Here is a 25,071-nt window from a genome sequence, read left to right on the forward strand (position 1 = left end):
ATACAGAGTACAGCAATATAGAATTCTGAAAGCTGCAGTAGTACAAATCTTGCAAACCTGTATTTAATATCACATCCACTTCAGACAAAATCACACACTGAATATTTGATGGACGTTATTAGATTACTGTAACAAAAACATTTAATTTGGGATTTGGCTATATCTGAGGTTCCCGTAGCCCCTGTTTCAAAAAAGTTAAACGTTCTGTTCTATGTTTTCAGCTTCAAGCCTTGCATGTTAACTTGTCAACTTTCCTACATAAGCATGGAGAGGCTCTTGAAGATACATTTCCAAAGCTGTGAAAACAGTGAGAAAAATGGAGAGAATAACAATAATATTGACTTGATATTCATATATGGCCAGTTTTTAACATCTCATTTTTCAGAAGAGGGGGCCATCAGCTTTTTAGATCCTTAACTCAGGGTTGAAATTTTTTAAATTGCTCAGATTTAAGGAGAAACAGTGGAGCTCCTTGTGCCGTGTTCTGTTAATTAGTGATGCTGTTATGATTAGCCTGTACGGGCAGACAGCTGGTGGCTGCATCACCAGAACGTGCTCAGCACTCAGGCACGACTGCCAGGCACATCCCTGCAGCTGGCAGCTCCATGTGCTGATTCAAGAAAATAAAGGTATTTGTTACTTTTGGAATCCTGCACTTTTCAGTCCTGCAACCTGGACAGCTTAGAGACACAGACTGCTTGTCTGTTCATGTCACAGGCAGGCTGCACTTGTCTGCCATTAAGTGAGAGAGCGTCACCATTTTCCTCAAAATGAAAAATTTCAAGGGTTTTTCTTGTCTAGCCCCTCCCCCCCCTTTTTTTCTTTTTGACAGAATGACTATTTTGCCAAATCTGCCTGAAATGAAGGTTTGCAAATGATTTGCAGATCCCCAAATGCATGTCTGTTCATCTTTTTCTCCATTTGAAAATGAGCAAACTATGAAACAGAGTGTCATGATGCCAGACCATATAAGGACCTCATCATTCATTAAATAAATTGACTGATAGGTCAGTGAGAGAGACTTTGCAAATGAGTGGTTTCATTATAAGAGAAACAAGCAAGCATCTTTTCTTTTACAGTATATGTGCAAGTATAAAATATTCAGCATCATTTTCCCCTGCATGCATTACCTAGTTATCTACTCTGAAATTTATAAGACAGGTTTGTTTTTTTCTTTCTCACTAGATTAGTCTTGTGATGACCTTTTGGAATTTAACTGTCAAAAGGTCTTTAGCATCTTCTCCAAACACGGTGATTTCCCTGTTCACTCCCATCTCCAACTCATTGATAAAGCTGTTTATCAGCTTAAGCTGTTCCCAACTCTGATTTCTGGGGCAATCTATAACTCTTCTCCATCCTGAAGATCAGTCTTTGTGTCCAATTCTTTAGCCAGTTTTCAACCCAGAAAATGAAAATTTAGTCCAGTCCCATGAAAACTCAGTTTCTTTAATGCCTTTGATATTGATGCTTTGATACAGACTAGTAGTATTTTAAAAGTATCTATGTTGGAAAAGGAAGCTGGAGTATTTTGGACATCTTAACCACAGTACACAGATAAGAAAGGAAAAAAGAAAGCTTGGAGAATAATTCTGTGTGACACAAAGAGCTTCAGTATTCTCGATGCAGTGTAATATACGGCAAATTTGTATACTGACTTCTTTAACACCCACAATGCTTGCATGCCTATATTTGGATAATTTACTTCTGAAGGAAAAGGGGAGTCTGATTCTTGTTTCTTTTAAAAAAAAAAAAAAGTTTATGCTTTGAATATTTTGGCACTCTTCTTGTGCATAAACGTTTTCATATTTATGTGCATAACTTCAGATAGGATGGATGGTGGTGTTTAAGTAAAAAGAACCACATTATTTGTCCTTTTATCATCTAGATAAGCAGCAGCTGGGCTAGTTAGTACAGACAGTGCTTTAGCAAACAGCTGGTTTTCATCTGAATGACAAAGGGTCAGGGTAGAGACCTTTTTTATTTAAAAAAAATTAATCTTTGTTTCTCTTTTTATTTTAAGAGAATGGAGAAAAAAGGAGCTACAGGCAGTCTGTAGCATGGGAGGTTTAATTGCAGTTTTACTAATATGATCATTTAGTATAGATCAGTGCTAGGATCCAGAGAGCAAACTCTCTCTTTTCAGTCTAGAGAGAAGGATCAGGGGGATCTCAGCAGTCAGTGTCTACAAATACCTGATGGGAGTAATAAAGAAGTAATAAAAAAGACTAATCTAGACTCTTCTTAGGGCTGCCCAGTGCCAGGACAAGACCAACAGGCACAAACCAAAATACGAGAAATTTCTTTACACATAAGAAAGAAAAATTCTTCTTGGAGGTCAACAGTGGCACAACTTCCCTGGGAAGCTGAGGAGACTGTGATTTTGGGGGTATTCAAAACCCCGCTGGGCAGGGCACTGTGAAACCCGCTCTTGCTGCTCTTGCTTTTTGCAAGAGGTTGGGTTAGACAATCTCCAGTGGTTTCATCTACCCTCAGTAGGTCTGTGACTCTGAACTGGCACTCCAAGGAGTGCTCCAGCAGCTATTGATAGGAGGACAGTTGCTGTGCAGATTTCTTTCCTTGCCAGGCCTTTAATGAAGTTAGGAATTCCTACAACTTTGTTTATATTACCCACTCTTTATCAGTTATCAAATCAAGTTATACCAGATAGCACAGAGACTGGCTAAGAGAAGGAACTAGAATGTGTAATTCAAGCTCTTTATTATAAATGAATCAGGAAGAACAAGTCTATTTGAACTGCAATCTTCCTTTGGACTGTTGGACTGTTTGTCTTGCCCACAACAGTTTCCAAATTCTATTTTTTTTTCTTGCACAAACTTTCTGTTAACAATGTAAGGAAAAGGCCTTTTGGTTTTTTGTGAAAGCCAGTTGTCTAATTTTTGGTATTTTATAAAAGGCATTGTATCTTCTGTAAAGTATTTTTGTAGCTGGCTGTCAATGCCTTTGTTTAAACCCATCTTTTTGAGATGCTAATTAGAAGTGGAAAAAGTTTTACTCATGGAAATTATAAAATATATGATTCACTTTACAAAACACAGCCATATAAATGCAACACTCCTGCTATTTCTTTTATTTACCCTGTACTTTACTGTATTACCAGGAGTGAATTTCTGTATATTTCTGAGATTCAGAACGATCTTCTTGTCAGTGTCTTTCTGAAAATCTCTTGAGATCTTTCTACAAATGAGTCTGAAAGTTGATGGCTTGTCACATGAAGAAGGACTGTGTGCTATGGCTCACTAAAAGCTGGACACTTGTTACCTAAAGTCCTCAATATAGCACTGGGAGAATAAATCCCAAAGCAATTCGGTATTTTCACACCTTATTTAAAGGCAATGAAATGAAGGGTAGTTCATAATTTAGTACCTTTATCATGCAAGTTTAAGCTCTCAAGCAGTCTAATGTTGCTATGCTCTTTTTTCTATAAAGTGTTTCAGAAGTTAACGTTTCTTTTCAAATTTGCCTCAGATTCCTTTATAACAGAGTCTACAAATATTGTTTAATTTACTTTTCAGTAAAGCTGTCAGTTGTAATCTTCAGTTTAAAAAAACTAATAAAACAAATCCTCATTTCACAATTTAAACCTTATTGAGTCTAATTCACTTGCACTGCAAGTTTATTATTCTCCTGCAGCTTGATGTGCCTCCAATTGTAATTGTGTTGACCCTCCGATGCAGTAAATCTCCCCGGTGCTTATCAAACTGGGAGAGATAAGTCTACAATTTGGAACTTCATTAAATATCTCATTTATATTAAACAGATGATGGCTTTGAACAGAAATAATAGTTTTTGCAGAGTCTGCGACCTCCCAGTCGCGGTTTCCCCGACTGTACTGCAGCGTTTCGCAACCCTCCACCCCCGTGGCCCGGGCGTCGCGCCAGTGCCCGCGTGTCAGGAGTCGTCAGTCCATGGGCTCCCTTCAAAGCCTCTGCTGGGGAGAGTGGGGCAGTGCTTCATAGCCCTTGAAGCAGACTCTTTAATCTCTTTCATAGCATACATTTCTTAGTCGTCTGGGGACTGTGGGTGAAGTGATTAATAATGGGCAGCTGTTTCAAAAAGAAAAAACAACTAACAAACATGTTGCTTGTTATTGTAATTCCTGAAAGTATGAACTACTCCCCTTGTGCTCGTCTGGAGATCAGTACTTGGAATAAGCATTCCCAGTGGCTTCAAATAGTTTGCAACATGCTCAGTGTCTTTCAGTATCTGTTCCCCACTTTATTTCGATACGTATGAAATAAATGCTGTGGCATTTGTGTAAGGACATTGTTTTTAGGATTTACTATATGCTTCAATATGAAGAGGCGTGTTGGTGAGAAGAGCTAATGCTTTGATATCTGAGTTCATACTACTTTTCTACAAAATATATCTATTTTTTAAAAGTTGTTTACTTTTTAATAGAGCTGAATTCAGCTCATGATGTTCAGGTGAATTGGTTTAATGGTCTTGGCAAAGCACCTTGATAGCATTACTGAGAGACCAGCACTGTGCTGGAACCCAGGTGAACCAAGCTTTAAGGGCAGCAGGAATGCTGGATGGTGTGAGGATTGGGTCATCGTGTGGGGAGTCTCATATCTCTGCAGTGAGCAACTGGACCCTGCTAAATTGGGCATCCACAGTGACCTGTGAGTGCACAGGTACTCGTTCTCCTCATTCCAGGGGGTCTGTGCTGACAGTAGAGCTGCCTGTGGCTGATGGGGTGGGTAAATCCAGCTAGATGGTACCAAATTATTTTCTTCACCTCTCATGGGTGCTGCTTTCCCCTGAGCTCTGATTCTCTGGGGCTTGCCAAGGAGAACTTGACTTTTTCCTGTCTTTTTGAAAAATCTGAGAGGCAAGTGTAGGAAAACAAGGGATGACTATCTTCTGCAAGCAAAGGCTGGGCTGGGAAGACACAGGGCAGTCTGCTGAAGGAGAGTTGGGGTGGGGTGGGCAGGTGGCTATATATGCAGTTTGCTCTCCTGTGCAGGTGGCCAGGCAGCCTGTCTCCATCACTTCTACCACATACTTCATCTGTCTTGTGATGCCCTGGAGAGTCTGGCTGCAGCTGTGGTGGGCAGAGACCTGGCAGCTGCAGGAGTTCGAGGGCTGGAGTGGAGGTCACCCCAAATCTTGCCAGTTCTGGTTTTTGTGTCTGCCTGGATGCTGCAGCAATCATTCAGGCTGAATGAAGCATGAAGAACTCTTTACTCTGCAGTCAGGAAAGGCAGAGCAAAGAACTCAAAAATATAATTATGGTGAAGTTTGACAACTTTTGTGGTTTTTTCTTTTGTTCCTAACTACAGAACTTTGGAGTATGATGATTACATTTGAAAGCAAGTTGCACCACTGTGGCAACAGCAGCCCAATTCCAAATGAGAGTTCCTGTTCCGTGCTCCTGATAAGGGTCTTGTTGTGCTTAGCCGTCAGTGTGGGGAAGATGGCCCAGCTGTCTGCTGATGGTATTGAAAACAGCCCAACTGTCTGTTTAAGAAATTATCCAACAAAGAGACACCAAAATGGAATGGGTTTTTTTTCACCAATTTTCTGATGAAGGATTTGAAATTTGACAGGGCACCATGGGGGGTGCAGTGTAAAGGGGTTAGAAAGTTGGTCATTAGGCAGAGCTGTCATTGCAAATTATCTCTGTCCAGGATGAGAAGTTCTAGCTTATTTGGTGCTCAGACAGCTCTAGGCCTTAGGCAATTTGTTACAGTTCCCCCATGTGGTTAAGGGGACCCCAGGCGCTAATTTTCCCCTCTCTTTGCAGCTGGAATCACCTGGGAGCCCCTCTGGGCCAGAGCTGCCCATAGAGACTCTGCTGGATGACCGGGAGCGGAGGATTTCCCACTCCCTCTATGGCGGGATCGAGGGTCTCAGCGAGTCGCCCACAAAGAACGTGGCATTGAGCAGGATAATGGGTGAGTCAAAGCAGCTCTGCTAAGCAGGGCATGTTTTTATTTCTCTCTGTGATTCACTGAAGGGTGATTAATGTGTTACATGGGAATTGGGGAACATGGAGGTTGCATTGACCAACTTAAAATGTGCCTTAAAATTGTTCCATGTAAGCCTTCTGGATAGTTAATGTGAGGAAGAAAGTAAAGTGGGATTCTGAAGGGAATTTTGTATCCTGTGACAGGTCACAGAATGAATAATAGTAGCATTTAACATGGTCTTTCAACGTCTGGTTTGAGACAATTAATTATTGGTTGGTCTAGGCTCCATGTTGCATCAAAGGCAGTGGCACATGCAAATTCATAATTTTTCTTTAGCATTTCTTCTCCTCTGTTTCAGTCCTACTAAAATACAAAAATAAATAAGGCAATCTTGCATCCATTTATGCTCATTAGGGGACTTTTTAATTTATTTGAATTTTTGCTTTGCAGGACACCAGTTTAAAAACCTCATAACTAATTTTAAGCATCCCTTGTGTAGATTCTGTGCCCTACCATCTGCATGGTCCCAGTGGATAATGAGGTTATTAGCGGTTGCTCTGCAGCAATTCAACTTCTGATTTACAGAGCTAGTTAATAAAGACTTGCCTTGCCACAGGAGTGGTTGGATTTACTGACTTGGATGGGATTAGTTTGAAAGGATTTTCAAGTTTAAACACAAAAAGCAGCTTGATGAAAATAACACCTGACAGAAGATGTGACAATTGCTCGCTTGAGTTGCAAGTTTTAAAAAGAAGACATGGCTATTAAATATAGGATTTTTTTTAGTGTATCACATACACAGAATGTATTAGAAGATGCTGCTATAAACTTGATATGAAGCAAGGCTTAACTTAGTTTTCAATTGCTTTAGATTAGTTTTCAGCCTTAGAAAATTAGTCTACCACTTAGGCTTTTTCAGTCAACAGTTTGTGTATATTTTTCACCCTGTTTTGGGTTGGTGGGGTTTTTTTTCCCTGTTTTCTTTTTAAAATAATTTTTTATATTTTGGGGTTTGCATTTTCTTTGTGGTAGCAGATTAGGACTGTTGTTAAACTCTCTGAAAATCCACAAGTTTGCTCTTTAGGGTATTTCTTCCATTAAGTCTTTTGTCCTTTTTTGTGCATTTGGGCAGTAGTAATTAGAAACAAATCATATTCTGTTCTATTGCAATCATTTTGTGCAGTTTGGAAGAAAAAATGTGCACATGAAAATCAAGGCAGTGTGAAACCTTGTCACCCAAAGTCATATGCTCTTAAAGAGAACAATAGAGAAAAAAGTGTATTTCTTTGTCAACAAATTTAAGGAGTGATAAAATAATTTGAAGTCTTTAGCACTGCTCTCCCAAGGAAAGAACAAATTCTTGTGGTGTCAAGGCTTTAGATAAAACATTTGCAAAGCACTGCCTTCTGCTTTTTCCATTAGTGCTGCAGAGGATTTACACATAGAGCTCATATAAGTGTTAACAAATTATCACTTAAACACCTTGTCCATTGATAGGAGAAGGAACCCTGAGAGAGTCTTGGTGCACATGTGCCAGCAATGCAGTTTACTCTGACATCAGAGGAGCACAAGACTTGCCATGACAAATTGAACTAGTAGTTCAGCAGTCTGGTATCATCCCTTTAGCAGTAGCCACTAACTGATTAAACTACTACTACAAAAAAAGTCTTTCCAAAGCTGTTGACAGGTAATGCTTTTAGATACCTTTGCCTTGTATACATAGGCAGAAAAAAAATCCATCCTTCATTTTCTAAGTTTCTTATAACCTGAAGTTAATGTTTTGATTTTCTGTGAATCATCATTTTTTCTGAATTGTTTTTAGGGACCATGAACTATGTAGAAAATTGGTTGGTTGTGACCTAAATCCATTGAATCTTCAGTGGAAGCACTTTAGTGGAAAATCAAATTGTGCCCGAACCTCATTGTAAATGTGATCTAGTGGCATGTAACTAAAAACTGGTCTTTCCTGGGTTGGACTGTTCCCATCAACAATCACAGCAGCTTCACAGACCTGTGATATTTAAACCCAGTTTTGAGAGAATGGTCAGTTTTCTAATAGACTATTTTTTCTGAATTAATCAGTATCACTAAATTAAAACTTCAGTGTTCATAATCTTTGGCATGCAAGTTTTCTTGCAGTGCCATACAACAGAGAGGTATTGCCTGTTGGGAGAGATAGGTACAGTTGTTTGTTTCAGAATGGCTAACATTTTTAAGACAGTCATTTATTATGCAGTTGAATCCCTGTCCTTTTTGGCATGGATAATGAGAAAAAAAGCAGGATTTTTTTTTTTTTCCTGAGAATGTTTATGTGGTGTTACATGACTCTTCCTCTCTTGAAAATTGGCCTAAAAGTGAGGATTAGTCCTAAGAACAATCTGGCTGAAGAACACTGGAGGTCTGTACCTTCCCACACTGGTCCTGCCCATGAAAACAAGCCCAAAGAAGGGCTTCATGCAATGCTGGTTCCCTTGAGTGCTCTCCCCATATCAAGAAGCCCTCTATGGGCTCTCTGAATCATCTGATGTCTTTTGATTTATCCCTCAGTGGATTTAACTATGTAAACTTTTAGTACTCAGTACTTTTTAGTGAGGAGATGACTCTTTGTTTTCATGGTTGAAGGAGCAGGTCTTTCTGCTGCTTTTGCTCTTGGATGGATTTCAGGTTTTTTCCTTCCTAAGTTAGCCTATTCAAAAGTAACAATGTCAAAGTCTGAAAAATGCCTGCTTGTTCTAGTAATTGCTTAAAGTTGGAACAAAGATTTTAAGAGTGTTTTGTTTCTTTTAAATACCATTAATGTAATTTCAGGAAAGGTATTTAAGACAATTTCCTTACTCTTTCATAACTGACAAGCAAGAACTGGCTGTCAGATCCTTGCTGTGAGAGTGGGAATAAAATACCAATTTTAGGATGTGATTTAAATTATGTAAAATAATGATTGCTTACTGCAATAAGGCTACATGAATCTTTTCATGTTTCTGATGATTCTCATTTTGATCTACTTTTCTAGGTGGTTATTGCTATTACAGATTTTCTTATGCTTTTTCATTTGATAATATTTCACAGAAAACTTCTGGTGGAGAAAAGATACAACTTTCTGTATTGAGGGAATATTTTTGATTTGGAGGAGGTGGAATTTTTTATTTATACAAATTAGGTCATCTCTTTTAAGAATTAGATGGCTGTAATAAACCCTTATGTTTATTCTAATATTTCCAGGTTGTGTGTTGTTAGCACATTCAGAATAACAGCTGTGTTATACTGGTTTGCTTGGCTCTATAATTAAAAATTCAAGTCTTCTTCTGACATACCATTCTTGGATATCATGAATTGTGCTCCTGAGTTTTGCAATACACAAATACATAGCTGCTGTCTATATAAATTATTCTTATTCAACAAACAGTTTAGTACAAAGTCCTCTTTCATCTCTTTCTTCTAGTTGCTGATATTTTTTTTATGAATATGATGGGTTTTGTTGCTAATGGTGATTAAACAGAAGTTATTTATCAGGGGGTACACAGAATAACAATCTCTTGTCCTGAATCTGCTTTTCATCCTGAAGGATCCCCCAGAACTTTGTAAAATTTGACGCTTCCTACACAACAGGAAATACTTTATTCTCTACATAAATAATTGCTATCTTAAGGATGGAATGAGGAGGAACCACTACTGACAAAAATTTAGCTAGAGATGTAGAGTGCGTGTATCAGTGAAATGAAAATAACCCTTTACAATCTGAATGTAGTTCCTGGGCCAGGAATCTCATCAGAATGTGGTGCTCTTCTGCAAGAGTTGACAGATCTGAGCACTTTCTTGAAATCCAAGGCCTGGATATAGTGGAGAAATTTTTGTTGTTAGTCATTCTCCAGGCATTCATTGTACTATTGGTCTGAATCCCACAGTATCAACATGCTCATGAGTCACTCATAAAGTAATACTGGGTTTTGAACATATGGTGAGAGTGTTCAACAGATTTTGTAGACCGTCCTTTAAAGAGAAAGCACAAGGACCAAGCCAGAGAGAGTTCCAGGACAATGCAGTGTCAGTATGGGAGCCAAGTTATCCCAGCAAACATATTAACTGAACTTCAGGGAATTTCAATATTTAAAAGGACCTGGAGCAGTTTAGTTCCTCATGAGTAAGCCTATTATTCTGTACTGTATATGCTTAGGGTTTTTTGGAGTGCTTTATGTTGGTGGTTTAATTCAGATCCAAACTATTTTCTGGTGTATTATAGGTGTATAAAAGGTTTGAAGTCATGCTGCTTGGCATATTTTAGCTTGTAGGATGAAAATGCTCATAAACCTGGAGACCAGACATGTGGTACTGGAGCTCTGAGACTTGTTTTTCTGCACAGACAGATGGGAACCCTCATGTTGGAACCCTGGGTTCTGAGAATTTCAGCCTGTCAGTGCTGAGAGGCAGTGATCTTCAGAAGTACACTGTATTTGATCCAAAACCCTGGGAAAGGCTCCCTAAATTGTGTTACAACACTGAGGTTGTTGCTGTGTAATTAAAACTTGTATCACTGGGTGGAATATGTAGAGATGTAGAAAAATAGGTTTAGGGTATATAGGTAATAATAGGTTACAATATGGAGGAATTTGGATGTGGATCTTCTTCTTCTGTTCTCTTTTCTCCTTCTTCACAAATCTAGGATTTCTGCCATTGGGTTAAAAGTCTTGCACTGCAGGACATGAAAAGTTAGTAATTGGGTTGTAAGTAAAAACATTTCACATCGGTATTTCAAAATTGGTTAATTTAGACTTTAAAAAGCCTTGGAAGTTAGAACTCATGGCCATTTTCCACCTTGTCACCTAAGAGGCACATCCCGTGCAGCTGTATTATAGATAAGATATAATAAACAGCTTAGTCCAAACAAGAATTCTCAGTCTCCTGCATTTTAATTCAAACTCTGAGTAAAAGAACTCACAGAACAGCAAAAAGAGAAAACCAAAAAATGGGAAAATTAATACCCTCCTTACCCAATAGTTTAGTGTGGTCCTCAGGCTGTGCTTCTTTAGATTGGTAACTTGTCCAGGAAATTTGAGCATCATTGTCCTGAGATGAGAAACACTTAAAATGGAGAATATTTTACCTTGCTTAGTACAGTGTCCAAAATAATTTATGTTATTACAGATTACCTCACTGAAGTTGAATTAATATATGCAAAACTGGACTTGAAGTGTAGTCAGAGTCTAAATTTCACAGAGTCTAAATAGCACTTTTCTAGCCTGAGGGAAAATTATTTTCTTGAAGAGGTTTGTAGACAGGTCGAGCAATGCCTTAGATTTGTAGATCAGTCAAATATACTGAAGATGACTAGGTTTGAAGTTTCTTTGATGTTTCTTTGTAAGGTTTCTCACAACACTTGCTGACTTAATTCTCCAGGGGTATTTTCTGTCCAATTCAGCTGAGTTCTCGACAAAGGATGTATTGAGTCCAGCACTGAGGTTTGTCCAACCATCTGCTGGAGGTGAAGCCTTTCACCTGTTTTTAGCTTCGTCGGCAATGAAAAGCATAGGCACGTCAGATGGGTTTTCTCCTAAATTCCAAAGCAACTATTAAAATGTCAGTCTTCACCCTTGTCAGATATAAAGAAGGGTAGTGAAAAGTTAAAAGTGTTACTGAATTACTGTAGCCTCTCAAATGGGAAGTTCAATCTGCTGAATGCCATAAGGTTATACCTTTTCACAATCAATTCTTTGGAGACGTTATTAAGTACAGAGTTAACAGTCTTGTAGGCATTATGTTTGGAAAGAAGTACATTACCAGGCTAAACATTAACCTGTCCATCAGAGGAACTATAGCTGGGCAGAATCAGCTGTTATGCAAACTGCATACATTCATTTCAGCTTGACAGTGATGAGATGTTCACTCTGCAGTACCTTTTTCTTCCAGCCACTTTTTCAGCCTTCTTTAATGATCTCTTTTGAAGCCAGTTCTCCCCTCTTTGGAAAGATGTACAGTGTGTATTATCTGGTGCAGTGAGAATTTTATCTAGCTCTTTACACATAGGGGTTTATTTGTTTGTTTTTTAATAATTGCATGCAAAGGTAGTGATGGTGACTGAAACCTTTGCAGAAAAGAGGAAAAAATCATTTTCTCCTAATGCTTCACATTTTTTACGTATCTGTAATGAAAGTAAAGTGTGGAAATAATTGATGTGTCCATGAAAGCAGTTTAAGTTATGTATCACAAAACTTCTATTTCCATTCCTCTGTCTGGTGCATCATAGTTTTAGAATAATTTACAGCTCCTTGTCACATTAATGGCTGATTAAGCTAGAGTGTTTCTTCTCATGAGATGTGACAATTTTACTAATTGTTTTAGTAAGACCATACCGTCTTTTAACTTATACCCTCACAAATTTACTTGATGAAGTCTGCCACTGAACAGACTAATGTTTAATCTTTATTATGTTCCTATCATGTATGTGATGGTTCTAGTTTAAGTGTTTTAACAGAAGTGTTAAAACTTATTTGAATTTGTTGATAATAGAATTCGGTATTTTTTTCCCATATTTTGCATGCGTCCACTTTCCAGCATCACTTAAACAATTTCTCATTTCATGAGGGCCAGACTGATCAGGAAGAGTGATGGTCTCTGTTAGTCCTTGTGGAACTCATTCTTTGTTTCTACCAAATAATGGGATACAAGAGGAGATACTGTCTTCTGGGAGAGGTGCTTTTCAGCAGTTCCTCAGCCAGGACTTTAGACTATGGGCACAGATAGAAACATGGGAGGTTCCCTCTGAACATCAGGAAACACTTTTTCAGTATGAGGGTGACCATGCACTGGCACAGAGTGCCCAGGGAGGTGGTGCAAAAGAAATACTCCAAAGCAATTTGGGGTCCTGGGCACATAGCTGTAGGTGTCTCTACTTGAGTGGAAAGGGTTGGACCAGAAGAGAGGTGCCTTCCAAACCTCAACCCTTCTGTGACCCTAAGGTCTCTCAGTAGGCCACAGAAACAACTGGTATGCATCACTTTTCAGTCTCTGTACAGGAAGATGTGTACAAAGTGAGACATAGTTAATTTTATTATCTGCATTGTGTCACTCTTATCAGTAGCACTGCAGTTTAACATAACCTTTTATCAGCTGTGATTATATATTTTTCAAGGCACTCTTTGCACTCTGCCGTTACTTAGTTTGGGTTTTTTTCTCCCTTTTGTTCAGGTAAATATCAGCTGTCTCCAACAGTGAACATGCCCCAGGATGACACTGTCATTATTGAAGATGACAGGATGTCGGTCCTTCCTCCTCATCTCTCTGACCAGTCATCATCCAGTTCCCATGACGATGTTGGGTTTGGCACTGTTGACACTGGCGGATGGGCTAAAGCGGCAATTAATGAGTCAACAGACTGGTAAGAGCATGGTTTAGTGGGAGGGAAAAAGAGAGAGCTGTAGTTGCATCTTTTCCTTTAGTTAGTTTTTTGGCTACTGCTAATATTAATTCTTTTTTGTCACATGTGGATTTTACTATTTTCAAACTGGTAATTGTCCCTGTTTCAGGGAGGAAGTCTGTACAAATACTTCTGGTTGCAGTTTTGTGCATATTTGTGGAAATATTTAAGGTATATTTGTGGAAATATTACTTAGACAATATATAGATACATTATTTTGATGATTTAATTTTAATTGCCAACTGACCTAGCTTTTGCAAAAAAAATTTTGCTAAATTTAAACACTTGAGTTTATGAAAGATGAAAGACTGCTTGGAAATTGTAATTTATAAACCTCACTGTAAATATTTCAAAGTCTATAAAACAAAGATTTTATTTTTATATTCCATTGTACATCTAGGAGCATCTCAATACTTCTGTACACGTCCTTATTTTTCCGAATAATGTACAGATCTTTTAAATCTACCTAGAGGTCAAAGCAGCTCTTTGTTTTCCCTCAGTGTTAATGCTTGTGCAAAAAGAACTAGTTAAGATTTTTTCATGTGTGTGTAGAAATACTGTTCATATTGTCAGATGATTTGGAAAGACAATGTACTGTAATAGCTCTACATTTAAATATATGGAAAGTAACAGTTCCACATTTAAAACTATGGAAAGTAACTTTATATGTTTAATCCATAGTAAAAATAATTTTCGTGAGTCTTAGGTTGACTCTCTGATCACTTTAACACATTTTAACATTAGAGTCTTAATGAGAAATGCATTGAGCTCCATTATTGACTTAAGTTCCTGGCAAAGAAATACTGTTTATTGCTTAGTTAGTACAATTAATACAGATCTAAGATTTAATTTACAAGTCCTGTAATTATCTATAGCAATAGCAAAATAAAAGCCCACCTCTGTATGCTGCCACTTCTTGAAGCTAGATAATTACCACAAATGGTGTGAAGTACATGAATTTTCTTATTTTTCTTGTCTCTTGAGCCTGTTATGAATGTATCAGCAATATCTTAAACAGCAATAGCACCTGCCAGCTGATATGCACCTGTCAGCTTCTTTGCTTTAAACTAGTTTATTCTTCTTATATCCAGGAATTGAGTTCTGTATTTTAAGCACTGTTTTAATGATTGTATAAAAACGTAATTTTTTCACCCTCCTTTACTTTTTTTTTGATGTTACAGTTCTTCTTAGGGACAAGTCTTACCTGTAATCTGGGCCTGTGAAAAGTCCATTTGTCTTCTGTAAAAGCTTTTAGAGATGAGAATCTGAGACATTTAAATAGAATAGTCCTCAGGCCTGCACATAATAGCTTATTTCTGAGGGAGTATTTTTAGCTGAATATGAGCAAAATCCTATAAAAGAAAGTAAAAGTCCATTTGAAATCGGCAGATGCTTTTACAGTGACTTCTGCAGTGTGTCTTGCTATTCATACACTTCGTAAATGAAGTAACAGTAACAAAAACAGGGATTAGATATTGTGGAACTGATCACACTCAAAAAACTTTTAAAGGTTTGTGTGAGACACTGTAAAGGTCTTCAGATACAATGGCACTTAAAAGAGTTAGATCAGTGTCATGCTTTACTATCTAATGTATTCTATTGGTAAAAAGAAGTAAATAGCAATAGAATTAGATTGTTGCATTAATTTCCTGTTGCTAATGGATGAAGGAAGACTTGTAAAACGAAGGTGCATTGTATGATTTTGCTGGAAGGCACAAGGGTAAAACTAAGAATATAGATGAAGGGTTATCCAAACAAGAATGGCAGCTGTTCTGAATCACAGAAGAAAATGTAAGCTTTTTCAGCCTCACAATATCTCCCTAATCCTTGATGAAAATGTTATGAAAACAACGGGGCAATAAGACAGGATTAATAAATGGAATTTTAATAACATTGAGGGTCAGAAGACGGTTACATTCTTTTAAGGATCAGCTGTCATTCCAGAAATCTTATTTGTTAAGTATTCTAGAATATAGTAAATTGCATTTGGCATTGCTTAATGACTTGCACTAAATTCACCTTCTGTCTTTTATTGATGTAGCTGAAAAATATTAAAATGAGGCATTTTTAGGGGCATTAGTTCCTCCTCTGTGATCATTGGCTTTTGCAGTTGTGGCTCTTCACAGGGACTTTTGAATACTCATAGACAATGTACATGCATTCAGACTCCTGTGATCCACTCCTCCCTTAATTACTAAAACATGCTTATGGGTCATTAATAATAGAAGTAAAACAGGACATGAAAATTGAGAACTCTACATAAGGCTCATATAAAGGTGCTAAGTAGCACCTTTAGTGTGTAGGATACTATGCAAACATGGAATAACAGTTCCCTTAATAAGTATGTGTGGAAGGGAGGTGTGACAGGGGCAGAGCAGGGATGCAGAAAGAAAGTCTTTAAAAGGGTGTCAGTGGAAACAGTGGGTTCCAACCTTCCAAATTCCCAGTTGCTGATGCCATGTCCAGACTGTACTGATCTCTCTGGGACCTGTGGTGTCCTTTTCAAGTTATATTTGATATTGGAGTTTTAGTCTGCTCTTAAGACTTCAAGTTCAATATATAAATGTGTGCTGTGTTTACATGGAAATGATATTCTGCTCTACTAAAAGTTTTATGTAGGTAGATCAAAGCAAGCTCATATGAAAAAAAGAAGCATACAGCCAAAACAAATAATTTTATAACTTCACCTTTTTTGAAGAAAGTGTCACAGGATACATTTTGTTCGGCAAGATGAAGCCAATCATTTTAACAAACATGAGCCTGTGCTAACAGATGTTGCTGGAAAAAAAATTCTCACTTAGTAAAACTACATTTTTCTGGCCTTCAGAGACAGGGCTGACTAGCAGGGAGCCAAAAACTTCTGTGTGGCCTTGGGAAAGTCAGTTATGATCTGATTATGAAAGGTGTTGAAACCCTGTAAGTTCAGTTTGAGTCACTTTGGAGGACGTTTTCAGATTTAGGTGGTTCTTATTCATCTACTGCAGTGTTGCACTGCTATAAATGCTAGAAGTGTACATTGGACTTGTCTGTTTTATCTTTCTATCATGTGGACATAATTTTTTCACTGTTTTGTGGGAGTGAATGTTAGGACTAAACAGTTATTTTTGAGTTTGGTCTCTGATTCATCAGAGCTTTTAAGCATATGCTTCAGAACATTGCTAAATTGCACAGGCATCTCTGAAATAGTTGCAGTAATTAAATGTAAAACATTATGAGCCTGAGCCAGAAACATTAAAGTCAAAAGGCACTTGACATTGGCTTTATTCACATAAGCTCTGATCCTGCTCACACTGAAGTATTATAAGCTTGTCACAAGCACATATCTTATTATTTGTAAATCTGCCATTACTAGACTGAATTTCTTCTTGGCTGCCTGGTAATGAGGATAGTGATTTTCATCCTTTATAGTACTTCATACCTTTGGACACTGCCTTACCTCTTTTCACTGTTTTGCCTAATACCCAGGTGTTTCGTGTTTAAAGGTACTCCTGTAAATTATAGGACATGGCATACATAAACACATGAATGTTACAGAATTTAAAAGTATAAGTTGTTTGTTGCAGAAATTCACTATTTGCCTTTTTCTCACTGGGAATTCGCTATTTGCCTTTTTCTCACCCCTTAACAGTAAAAATAATTCTTTTGAAACATGGTACTAAACAGTAAGATGTATGAACACAATATTTTGAATGGCATTTAGAGATCTCAGTGATGAAGTATTTAGCTTTTTTTATCTTGAACTACAGCAACAATTAAAGAGGGGATTTTGAGGGATCACTTTCTTATAGGATAGATTACAATGGTAAAAAACACTGAATTTTTCAGTACTTTTTGCTTTTGATTTCTTTTTGTGCCAGCTGAACTAGAGATCTACATACTATCTCCTTTTCTAGGAGCTGGAAGATCTTTTTGTGGATTTCCTTTCATACTGTTTATTAGCAGTAAGCAATCTTGCCTTTTTTTAAAAAAGTTTTTAGCTTGCACCAAATTTTGCCTGCATTCTTGCATTCATGATTCTGCCAGTGTTTGAGCATCATTAATAAATCTATCTTCAGCATGTTTCTGAGGCAGCCCACTAAAAACCTGACTCACTCAGCTGGGGTCACTTTGGAAGCCTAAAGTGAAGAAACAAAAACCCAGTACAGTTCCCCCCATTTCTGAATCAGTGGTGAATCCATTGTGGCAAATACTTGTTCTGTGGGGAAGCAATGGGTAAAAATATGGTTGTTTGTCATAGCCAGGTTAAAAGCAAGAGAAGCTGTGAAAAATCTACAAGAAATGTCACATATGGAGAGAAATTTTAATGCAAAGTTTTTAAATGAAGAAGTTTAAAAGTCTGTGGGCTTCAGGCAAGGACAGTTTCTATTTATGCTTTACTAAAAATATTTTCTGATAAAGAAAAACCAGATAACTTTTTATCAATAGAATAAATTTGTTTCTCAGGAAGAAAAAAGAACTGTTTTATCCTCCCTCAAATTATTCCTGTGTTGGATTTTATGTTCTGATAGAATATGTATAGTGCACCAGATATGTATATCTTTCATTAAAGCTGTAAGTGAAATTCTTGATACTTTTTAACTAGAATTGGTTAATGCAGTAAAACAAATCCATTGTGTGTGTGTAACTGAATACTTGCAGTGGTGTATTTAAAACTGTGCACTTTATCGTTGGTAGAAGTCACGTGCTAAATAAATGATTTTCTCTGAAGAGTGAAAGGTTGCGTGATCTTGATAAATGTTCGCATGATTTTTTTCCCTTCCTACAGCACTCTTAGTCCAGATGTTGATCCAGTGCTTGCCTTCCAGCGAGAGGGTTTTGGACGCCAGAGCATGTCAGAAAAGCGTACAAAGCAATTTTCAGATGCCAGTCAGTTGGAGTTTGTTAAAACACGAAAATCCAAAAGCATGGATCTAGGTAGTGAGTGATGTTTTTTCAATTGTTTTTTATTTGAACCTGATTTTCATGTTGTAAGTATATAGATTTTGTAATTCCAAACACACTGTGTATATGCAGTACTACTGCACATAATGTCTACTTGTGGGTAGTAAAGTACTAACTTGAATGGCCAAGTGGCCTGGATGTTGTTTGTTATTTGTAAATGTCCATACATTCAAATATCATAGCCCTCTGGATATATGGTTTTACCTAAATATAGTAAATAGTATTTATTAAAATGGAGGTGAAAAATGCCAATCCATATAGAAGAACTGTGTAAAACTGTACCACGCTGTGGTTCTGGGTAGCCGGGTTTATTTTCAGTCCATGATTATAAAGCAGTTAGCCTTAAAGGTCTTCGTCGTCTCTCATTTTGTAGATGAATTCAGAATTAGAAAATGGGACTAGTCTGACATCTGTTTGAGACCCAAGTTTTAATATTTATATCAGAAGCCGTATAAAGTAGCAGCGGCTAAGACAGGCAATCAACTATGATCATTCTAACTCATAAACCAATTGAGACTAAGTAATTGCTAACAAGCCTGTCAATTTTTCTGCCATTGAATTTAGATTCTAAAGTGCACTCTAGTAACCTCAAACAGTGAGTTTTGATGGTTTAAACACACAGAATTCCCTACTCAGAATAATAAAATATGGTGCAATTCAATTCCCTCCTTTACAATAGTTGTGAATGTCTTGCCTACAATCCCTAATTCACAAACTTCCTCAGGGTACAGTCAGGTTGGAGGTATTGACTTGCCTTGACTAGTTGCCGTGTGCTAACGTGTCAATAACATATTGTACCTGCCTGTGATGTGAACATGACTGACACTGCATGAAGGTTACTAGTTTGCTGCCATTTCTACCCAGAATGTTTGCTTATTCTTGCAGTTTATTTGCATGAAGTAGGACATTTCTAAGGTCCCCTAACTTGAAAAGAAAATACGCAAACCAGAAGGAATGTTGAGTGCATGTGGGGCATGGGCACTAACTGGGCTAACCGTTATGCATTTACCTTTTAACAGTAGCTGACGAGACTAAGCTCAGTACAATGGATGACCAGAAAACAGGTAAGAATTGACAGTAAGGCTGTTGCTATAGAAACCTTGGTCAAAGCAGCTTACCACAATTACAGAACTGCCAGTCAAATTGCATGAAAACATGAATATTCCAGTACTTGCATGGCTGCTTTCTATTGTGAATAATCAAGTTACACAGAAAAATAAAATTTCCTATAGAGTTAGGTATCTGGGGTGGTATATTCAGCCAGGTCATGCACGTGATTGTAGGCAGACACCTGTTTCTACACTTTAAACTCATAAATATTCAGAGTTGTTTGGGGGTTTTTTGTCCTTTCAAAAAAAATCTTGGAAAATCTCCTCCTAGCTTCAAACTGTAGTGCACAGAGAGGTGATTTAGAAGAGTCGAGTGTTTGGCTATTACAGTGCTAACATGGTGCTTGAAAATAATTATTTTAATTAGAAAACTGCTGCCTTTGCCTTAGGTGGTCATCAGATACATGTTGCGCATTGAGTTGAAGATTATTTGTGCAAGTTGATTTGCCTTTGGAGCTGAAACGTGAGCATTGTAACAGAACAAAAGAATATGTAAATAGAATCTTTTCCACATACCATTCATTGTAATGTTTCACAAAATGATAATGAGAAATAGCTTTCAAGGCATATTTTTTTATTAGTAATTAAAATAATGCACCGACTGCAATTATGAACCTTTATGATTTATTAATAAAAGTTAGCTTTTGACCTATGGAATGCTATTTTAATTAGGCTAGATCCAGAGGACACCATAACATTACTTAGCTCTAATTAGGAGCAGTTCACCTTTTTAACCTGAAAATATTATTTATTTTAGCATGATTTGAGGAGTAGTGCATTCCATACAGAATTTACATTTACTGATTCACTACTGCATCCCTTTTTAACTGGACTTTATAGTATGAGTAGGAATACTGAAAAGCTGTAAGTAATCAAGTGATAAAATTATAATTTTTATTTGAACAGATAAGTCTTCTAGCTTTTAAAATGTTGCAGTATATGGCTACAGACTTGCAGCTTTGCAAATTAAGAGTGAGTAAACAAAATCAAAATGTATGAATGTTTTGAAGGATTAAAGCCATCAGAGTGTGAATGTATGAATGTATGAATTGTGTTAATGGTTGTGGTAATAATCGGTGCTTAGGAACTGCCTTCGCTCCTGAGCATTATTCACATAAAAATAAGTTAAAGACCAAACTCAAAATGATTGTAAATTACTTTTCATTTTCTTATTAACCTGCCTAGTTGAATGAGATGTGATTGGAATGGTGTAAAACCTTTGTGTTCTAAGGTTTAGGTTTTAAAACTGCTTAGGTTTTAAAAGTGCATAGTGGTTTTGGTGGTATCAGTAGAGGGTGGTATGAATTAAGTACAGTTTTTCTCTATGTGTAACACCTGGATTAAATTCCAAAAAAAGAGACAAAGTGGACAACTTGGGTGAAAGAGCATGACCGTGCCACCTGGACTAGGCAGTTACATATTTTGTGCACAGCAAATGTGCTGGAAAATTTTTTCAATGGCTGGAAAAAAGGAAAACACTTTTTGCTGTACTTTTATTTTATTTACCTTGCGTGCTTTTAACCAGGTTTTGTATATAAGCAGTGGATATCTCCCATTACTGAAGATGGATGTGACTGTTAAACAAACCACTTACTGTAGTTTGGCTTAAAAATTGTCTGGTTCTAAGGAAAAAAAAGCTTCAAATGTGTGGTGAACTATGCTTTAATGAACTCTAGAAGCCAGAAAACTTCAACATATATTTACTTTAGAAAAGATAAAAACAAACTCTGTTACTGTCACAGTTGGATTTAATAGTATTGGCTGAAAAGGAGAGCACAGAACTCTCCAGACCTAGTTACAGTAATGGTTTTTAAATTATTTTTCTTTCTATAGTTCACTTGAAGTACCTAATCCTTGCAGTGTTTACAGTTCATCCTAGAGGTTAGAAGTATATTCAGTAGCAATTGAGCATGGCTCATTTATAGAGTCTCAGGCATACTATAGCTCTAGGTGGTTATTTTTCCATGTGCATGTCATGAAAATGAAAAAGAAAAAAATCAAATAACCTTTATTTAAATTATTTATTGATTTATTTTTACACAATGCTCTTTAATTAAACTTCTATTAAATGGAATGAAAATGAAACTGGTTTTGATGCACTTTCCTGCTTTATTCCTCCCCTGCCTTACCCAGATGATGTGTTCATCTCTTAGTGTCTGAACTGAACTAGAAATGGAAAAAATTATCAAATGTAATGGAGCAGATGTTACTAAGTAAATAGACTCACTGATAATGTCCTTCAAGAAAGTGTTTAAAAAGTAGACTTTATGCCTTTGCAAAACTGGTTTAATGAAATCCAGAGAAGTTTTTGGCATCAATTGCAGGTAGCATTTGACTTGACAGCTCATAAAAATAATGTTTCAGAAAGAAAAAAAAATTGTCATTTAAAATGATTTAAAAGAATGTGCTTATGAAAAACTTGCTTTATAAACTAAAATTAGTCACTGGATGAAGCATCATAGATCCTTTGACACCATGCGCTTTTGCCTTTGCAAATTGCCCAAGTGGATTTTTGTCACTGTATAAATAATTACCATAGGGTGAGGTAAGTGGAGGCACAATGAGTTGTTAAACAGTGTCAGCACAAGGGAGAAACAAAGGACATGGGATAGGGAGCAGCACATAGGCTTCAAGTGATGTCCATGTATTCAATGTCCCGTTGGATCCTCTGTGCTGCCAGGTTACGTGTCTGTGCGTGGGAGCGGCGCTGCGTGCTGCCCACGCGCTCATGCATGGGCAGGGGGTGGCTGCATGGCTGGGTGGGCAAGGCTTGGCCCTTGTCCCTGGGGGCTGGCCAGCTGGGAACACAGGGAGTGGAGGTGCATGTGTGGTGGGCAGGGGCTGTGCCTGGCTTGTCACAAAGCACTTGGGAGATGGACGGCGTGCTGAGCGTGTGAGGAGGATGGTGGCAGTCACGGCAGGAGGACCGCTGGGGTACAGAGGGATGAATCTACCTCAAAGGATATTTGTTAAGAAAATCGTTGGAAAGGGAGATTTTGATAAACTTCAAATTTTAAAAATGATAGAAGAATCCCTTTCATCCTCAGTCATATAAATATGCTTTAGGTAGATGTGTCTTTTCCTCTCCTTTTTTTTTCTACTTTAAATTCTGGTGTCAAAATAGAAGTAGAACTCATTCTGAGGAGATAACGCTTCTGATGATTACCACCAGTGCTGTAAAGGCTGGAAGAAAATGCTGACATTTTTGTATTTAGAAAACAGCGTTTTGATGTGACTCATAAATTTTAAACAGAATCCATTTTAAAGAAAGTTTGCTGTTTTTTACCAGGCTATAAGTAAACAACTCACTTTCTGGCTGGTGAATTCTATTAATAAATTCTTAACACAGTCAGTTTACAGGGACACCTAACTGTATATTTTGAGAATAGTAGACTTGCTATGAAGTAGCCATAGAAGATAGTGAGGGTATTAAAATATGCATAGCTTTATGATCACACTGCTTAAATTGCTTGTGAAAGGAGATTGCCCCATTTCAGATTCTGCAACCTGTTCGCATTTGTGTTCATGACCACCCAAGTTCAATAAATATTCTTATCATTTCTGTAATCCATTATTAGTTTTACAATACTCAACATTAGGTCATATCCCAGATGGGATATCCTTTGGGAAAACACAACTTACATAAATACAGTTCTCACAAAGTTCTGTATTGGGTGTCAGGAAATGGAACTTTTTTTAATGTTCTTTATGAACACAAATGGGCACATAAATGCCTTCTTTATAATTACTGTTTACAGAAAGAGCCATTCATTACAAAATTATGAAAAGATATATGAGCATTTCATTTGGAAGGTTGCAAAGCAGAATGTGGAATAAGGAAGTTTACAGTAAGTTGCCATGTAAGAGGACACCCGTTCCTTTTGTATATGAAATTGGAGCTGTCAAACAGCTGGTTTATATATGATTGTCCCATTTCCTCTTTTTTTTCCTCCAAAATGTTGCATTCATTTTTTTTCTGTTTCATAGATAATTAAAAAAAATACAATCTTGAAAAGTAAAAAGCGAAATAAAGTCTCATTTCTTTTGTACTGCAGGCATTAGTGGAGGAATAGCAGATTTTAACATGGACTAGAAAGTGGACAGTTTTAAAGGGCACTATCTTCATTGGAGTGCTTTTACTTGGCAGAGAGAATGTCATGTAAAACCTTCGCCTTAGGCTTCGGCCCACATTCAGAAGTTTGGTGATTCCAGACTGCAGCGTGTTTGCACAGCTGGGAAACCACCAACCCTCCCTGGTCCCAGCTGGCCCTGTGCTCTGCCCCCACCATGCTCATGAGCCTCAGCCCTCCAACAAGTACATGCTGTGTGTGAGAGGGTGGCTTCTTCTAGGAGGAGGGAGTTCATGAAGATAAAATTTCTCATTTGTAGGGGTGCATTAGTTTCTGACCAAGGGTCCGAGCAACAGGACTGTGGACTGCTGGGGGAACCAAACTGTAGGAGTTGTGTAGACCTGTGAGGGAAGATTTTTGGTTTGTTTCTGTTCACAAATTAGTCTTATCAGTAGGGCAGCTGAAGGGGAATACTTTGATAGTTGCTGTTTGAATTTATTTGATCTGAGGGATTTCAGTTTAATGTAATTGCTCAGACTTTCAATAGCTGAATAGAAAGTGAAAGTATTCACTGCATTGCTCCATCTCATACCAAGGTAACAAATGACATGGAGAAAACTTGCCATGCTGCTATTCAGCATCTCTTCTGTGGGACACACAACGCCCTTTCCTCCCCAACTCATACTGAGTAGTTTTAGTAGTGCAGTAGTAGCAGTTTTCCCCAATTTAAGGTAACTTTACATACCTCACATACAGAGCAGTGACAGATGCTGTCTCTCCTCTCTAACCTAATATCTACCAGAATAGGGATTATCTTCAGAACTTCATATTATTCTGAGATAAACACTTAAAAGAGGTAGTTTTCCTTTATTACACCTTTATTCACACCTGTGCTTACTAATGCACTGTTCATAGGTTTGGTATTCCTGGGGATTCAGGCCTTGGCTCTAGCTCTTAGTGATAGCTGGCTGTGAAATTTATTTGTCAGATAAGGATACTGATGTAAAGTGGGTAACGGCCCACCACCTGCGACTGCTGTGGTGCCACAAAAATTCTGTTTTCTGTTTGCTTTGGGTAGAGAAAAAGTGAGAATTTCATATTATAGGTGAGGGCTCTAGTCTCATAATTTCAGGAAATGTAGCCGTGATGATGTTGTCCCACCTCATCTTGCTTTCCAGTCCCATGGAAAATCTAGCTAAGACTGTACTTGCACTTTTGAATAAGATCACTTCAAATAAATGTAGTGATTTTTTTCTCCTGAAAGATTCTTCCCAGTTTTAACTTTAGTATGAGATCTAATTGTGCAATTGTGAGGTGATTTGCAATGTGAATGTGTATCTAAGAACAAAGGCTATACATTTAGTCCACAAACCTGTGAAGGAAAGTCCAGTTGGAGAAAGGCTTTTGCAGAACACTGCCTGGGGCTTCCTTGGCACACCTGTGGACATGCTGCAGCGACAAGAGCTGCCCTCAGCCCCAGCTGTAGTAGTGCTCAAACAGTCACTCCTCATGACTGCCAGGAGTGTGTTTATTTTCCAACTGGATAACTGGTATTGCCCATTTTCTTGGGTCCTTTGCACACATTATTGTTAAGCAATTTCACAAAATCT

At 37.6% G+C, this 25,071-nt stretch overlaps 1 protein-coding gene across 12 annotated transcripts in view; it reads left to right on the top strand.

Annotated features, from left to right (window-relative positions):
- The window catches only part of PARD3 (par-3 family cell polarity regulator), a 449,586-nt gene that overhangs the window by 277,119 nt on the left and 147,396 nt on the right, over nucleotides 1-25,071 (top strand). For 9 of the 12 annotated variants that reach the window (XM_069006483.1, XM_069006487.1, XM_069006485.1 and 6 more), the window contains 4 exons: nucleotides 5,768-5,918; nucleotides 13,113-13,302; nucleotides 18,107-18,258; nucleotides 19,302-19,346. In XM_069006483.1, the coding sequence (XP_068862584.1) occupies nucleotides 5,768-5,918; nucleotides 13,113-13,302; nucleotides 18,107-18,258; nucleotides 19,302-19,346 (538 nt within the window). The remainder of the gene's footprint in view (nucleotides 1-5,767; nucleotides 5,919-13,112; nucleotides 13,303-18,106; nucleotides 18,259-19,301; nucleotides 19,347-25,071) is intronic. The other 3 variants (XM_069006484.1, XM_069006489.1, XM_069006486.1) reach the window with 2 other exon arrangements.

Source organism: Aphelocoma coerulescens, chromosome 2, assembly GCF_041296385.1.
Source record: "Aphelocoma coerulescens isolate FSJ_1873_10779 chromosome 2, UR_Acoe_1.0, whole genome shotgun sequence".
Taxonomy (NCBI): domain Eukaryota; kingdom Metazoa; phylum Chordata; class Aves; order Passeriformes; family Corvidae; genus Aphelocoma; species Aphelocoma coerulescens.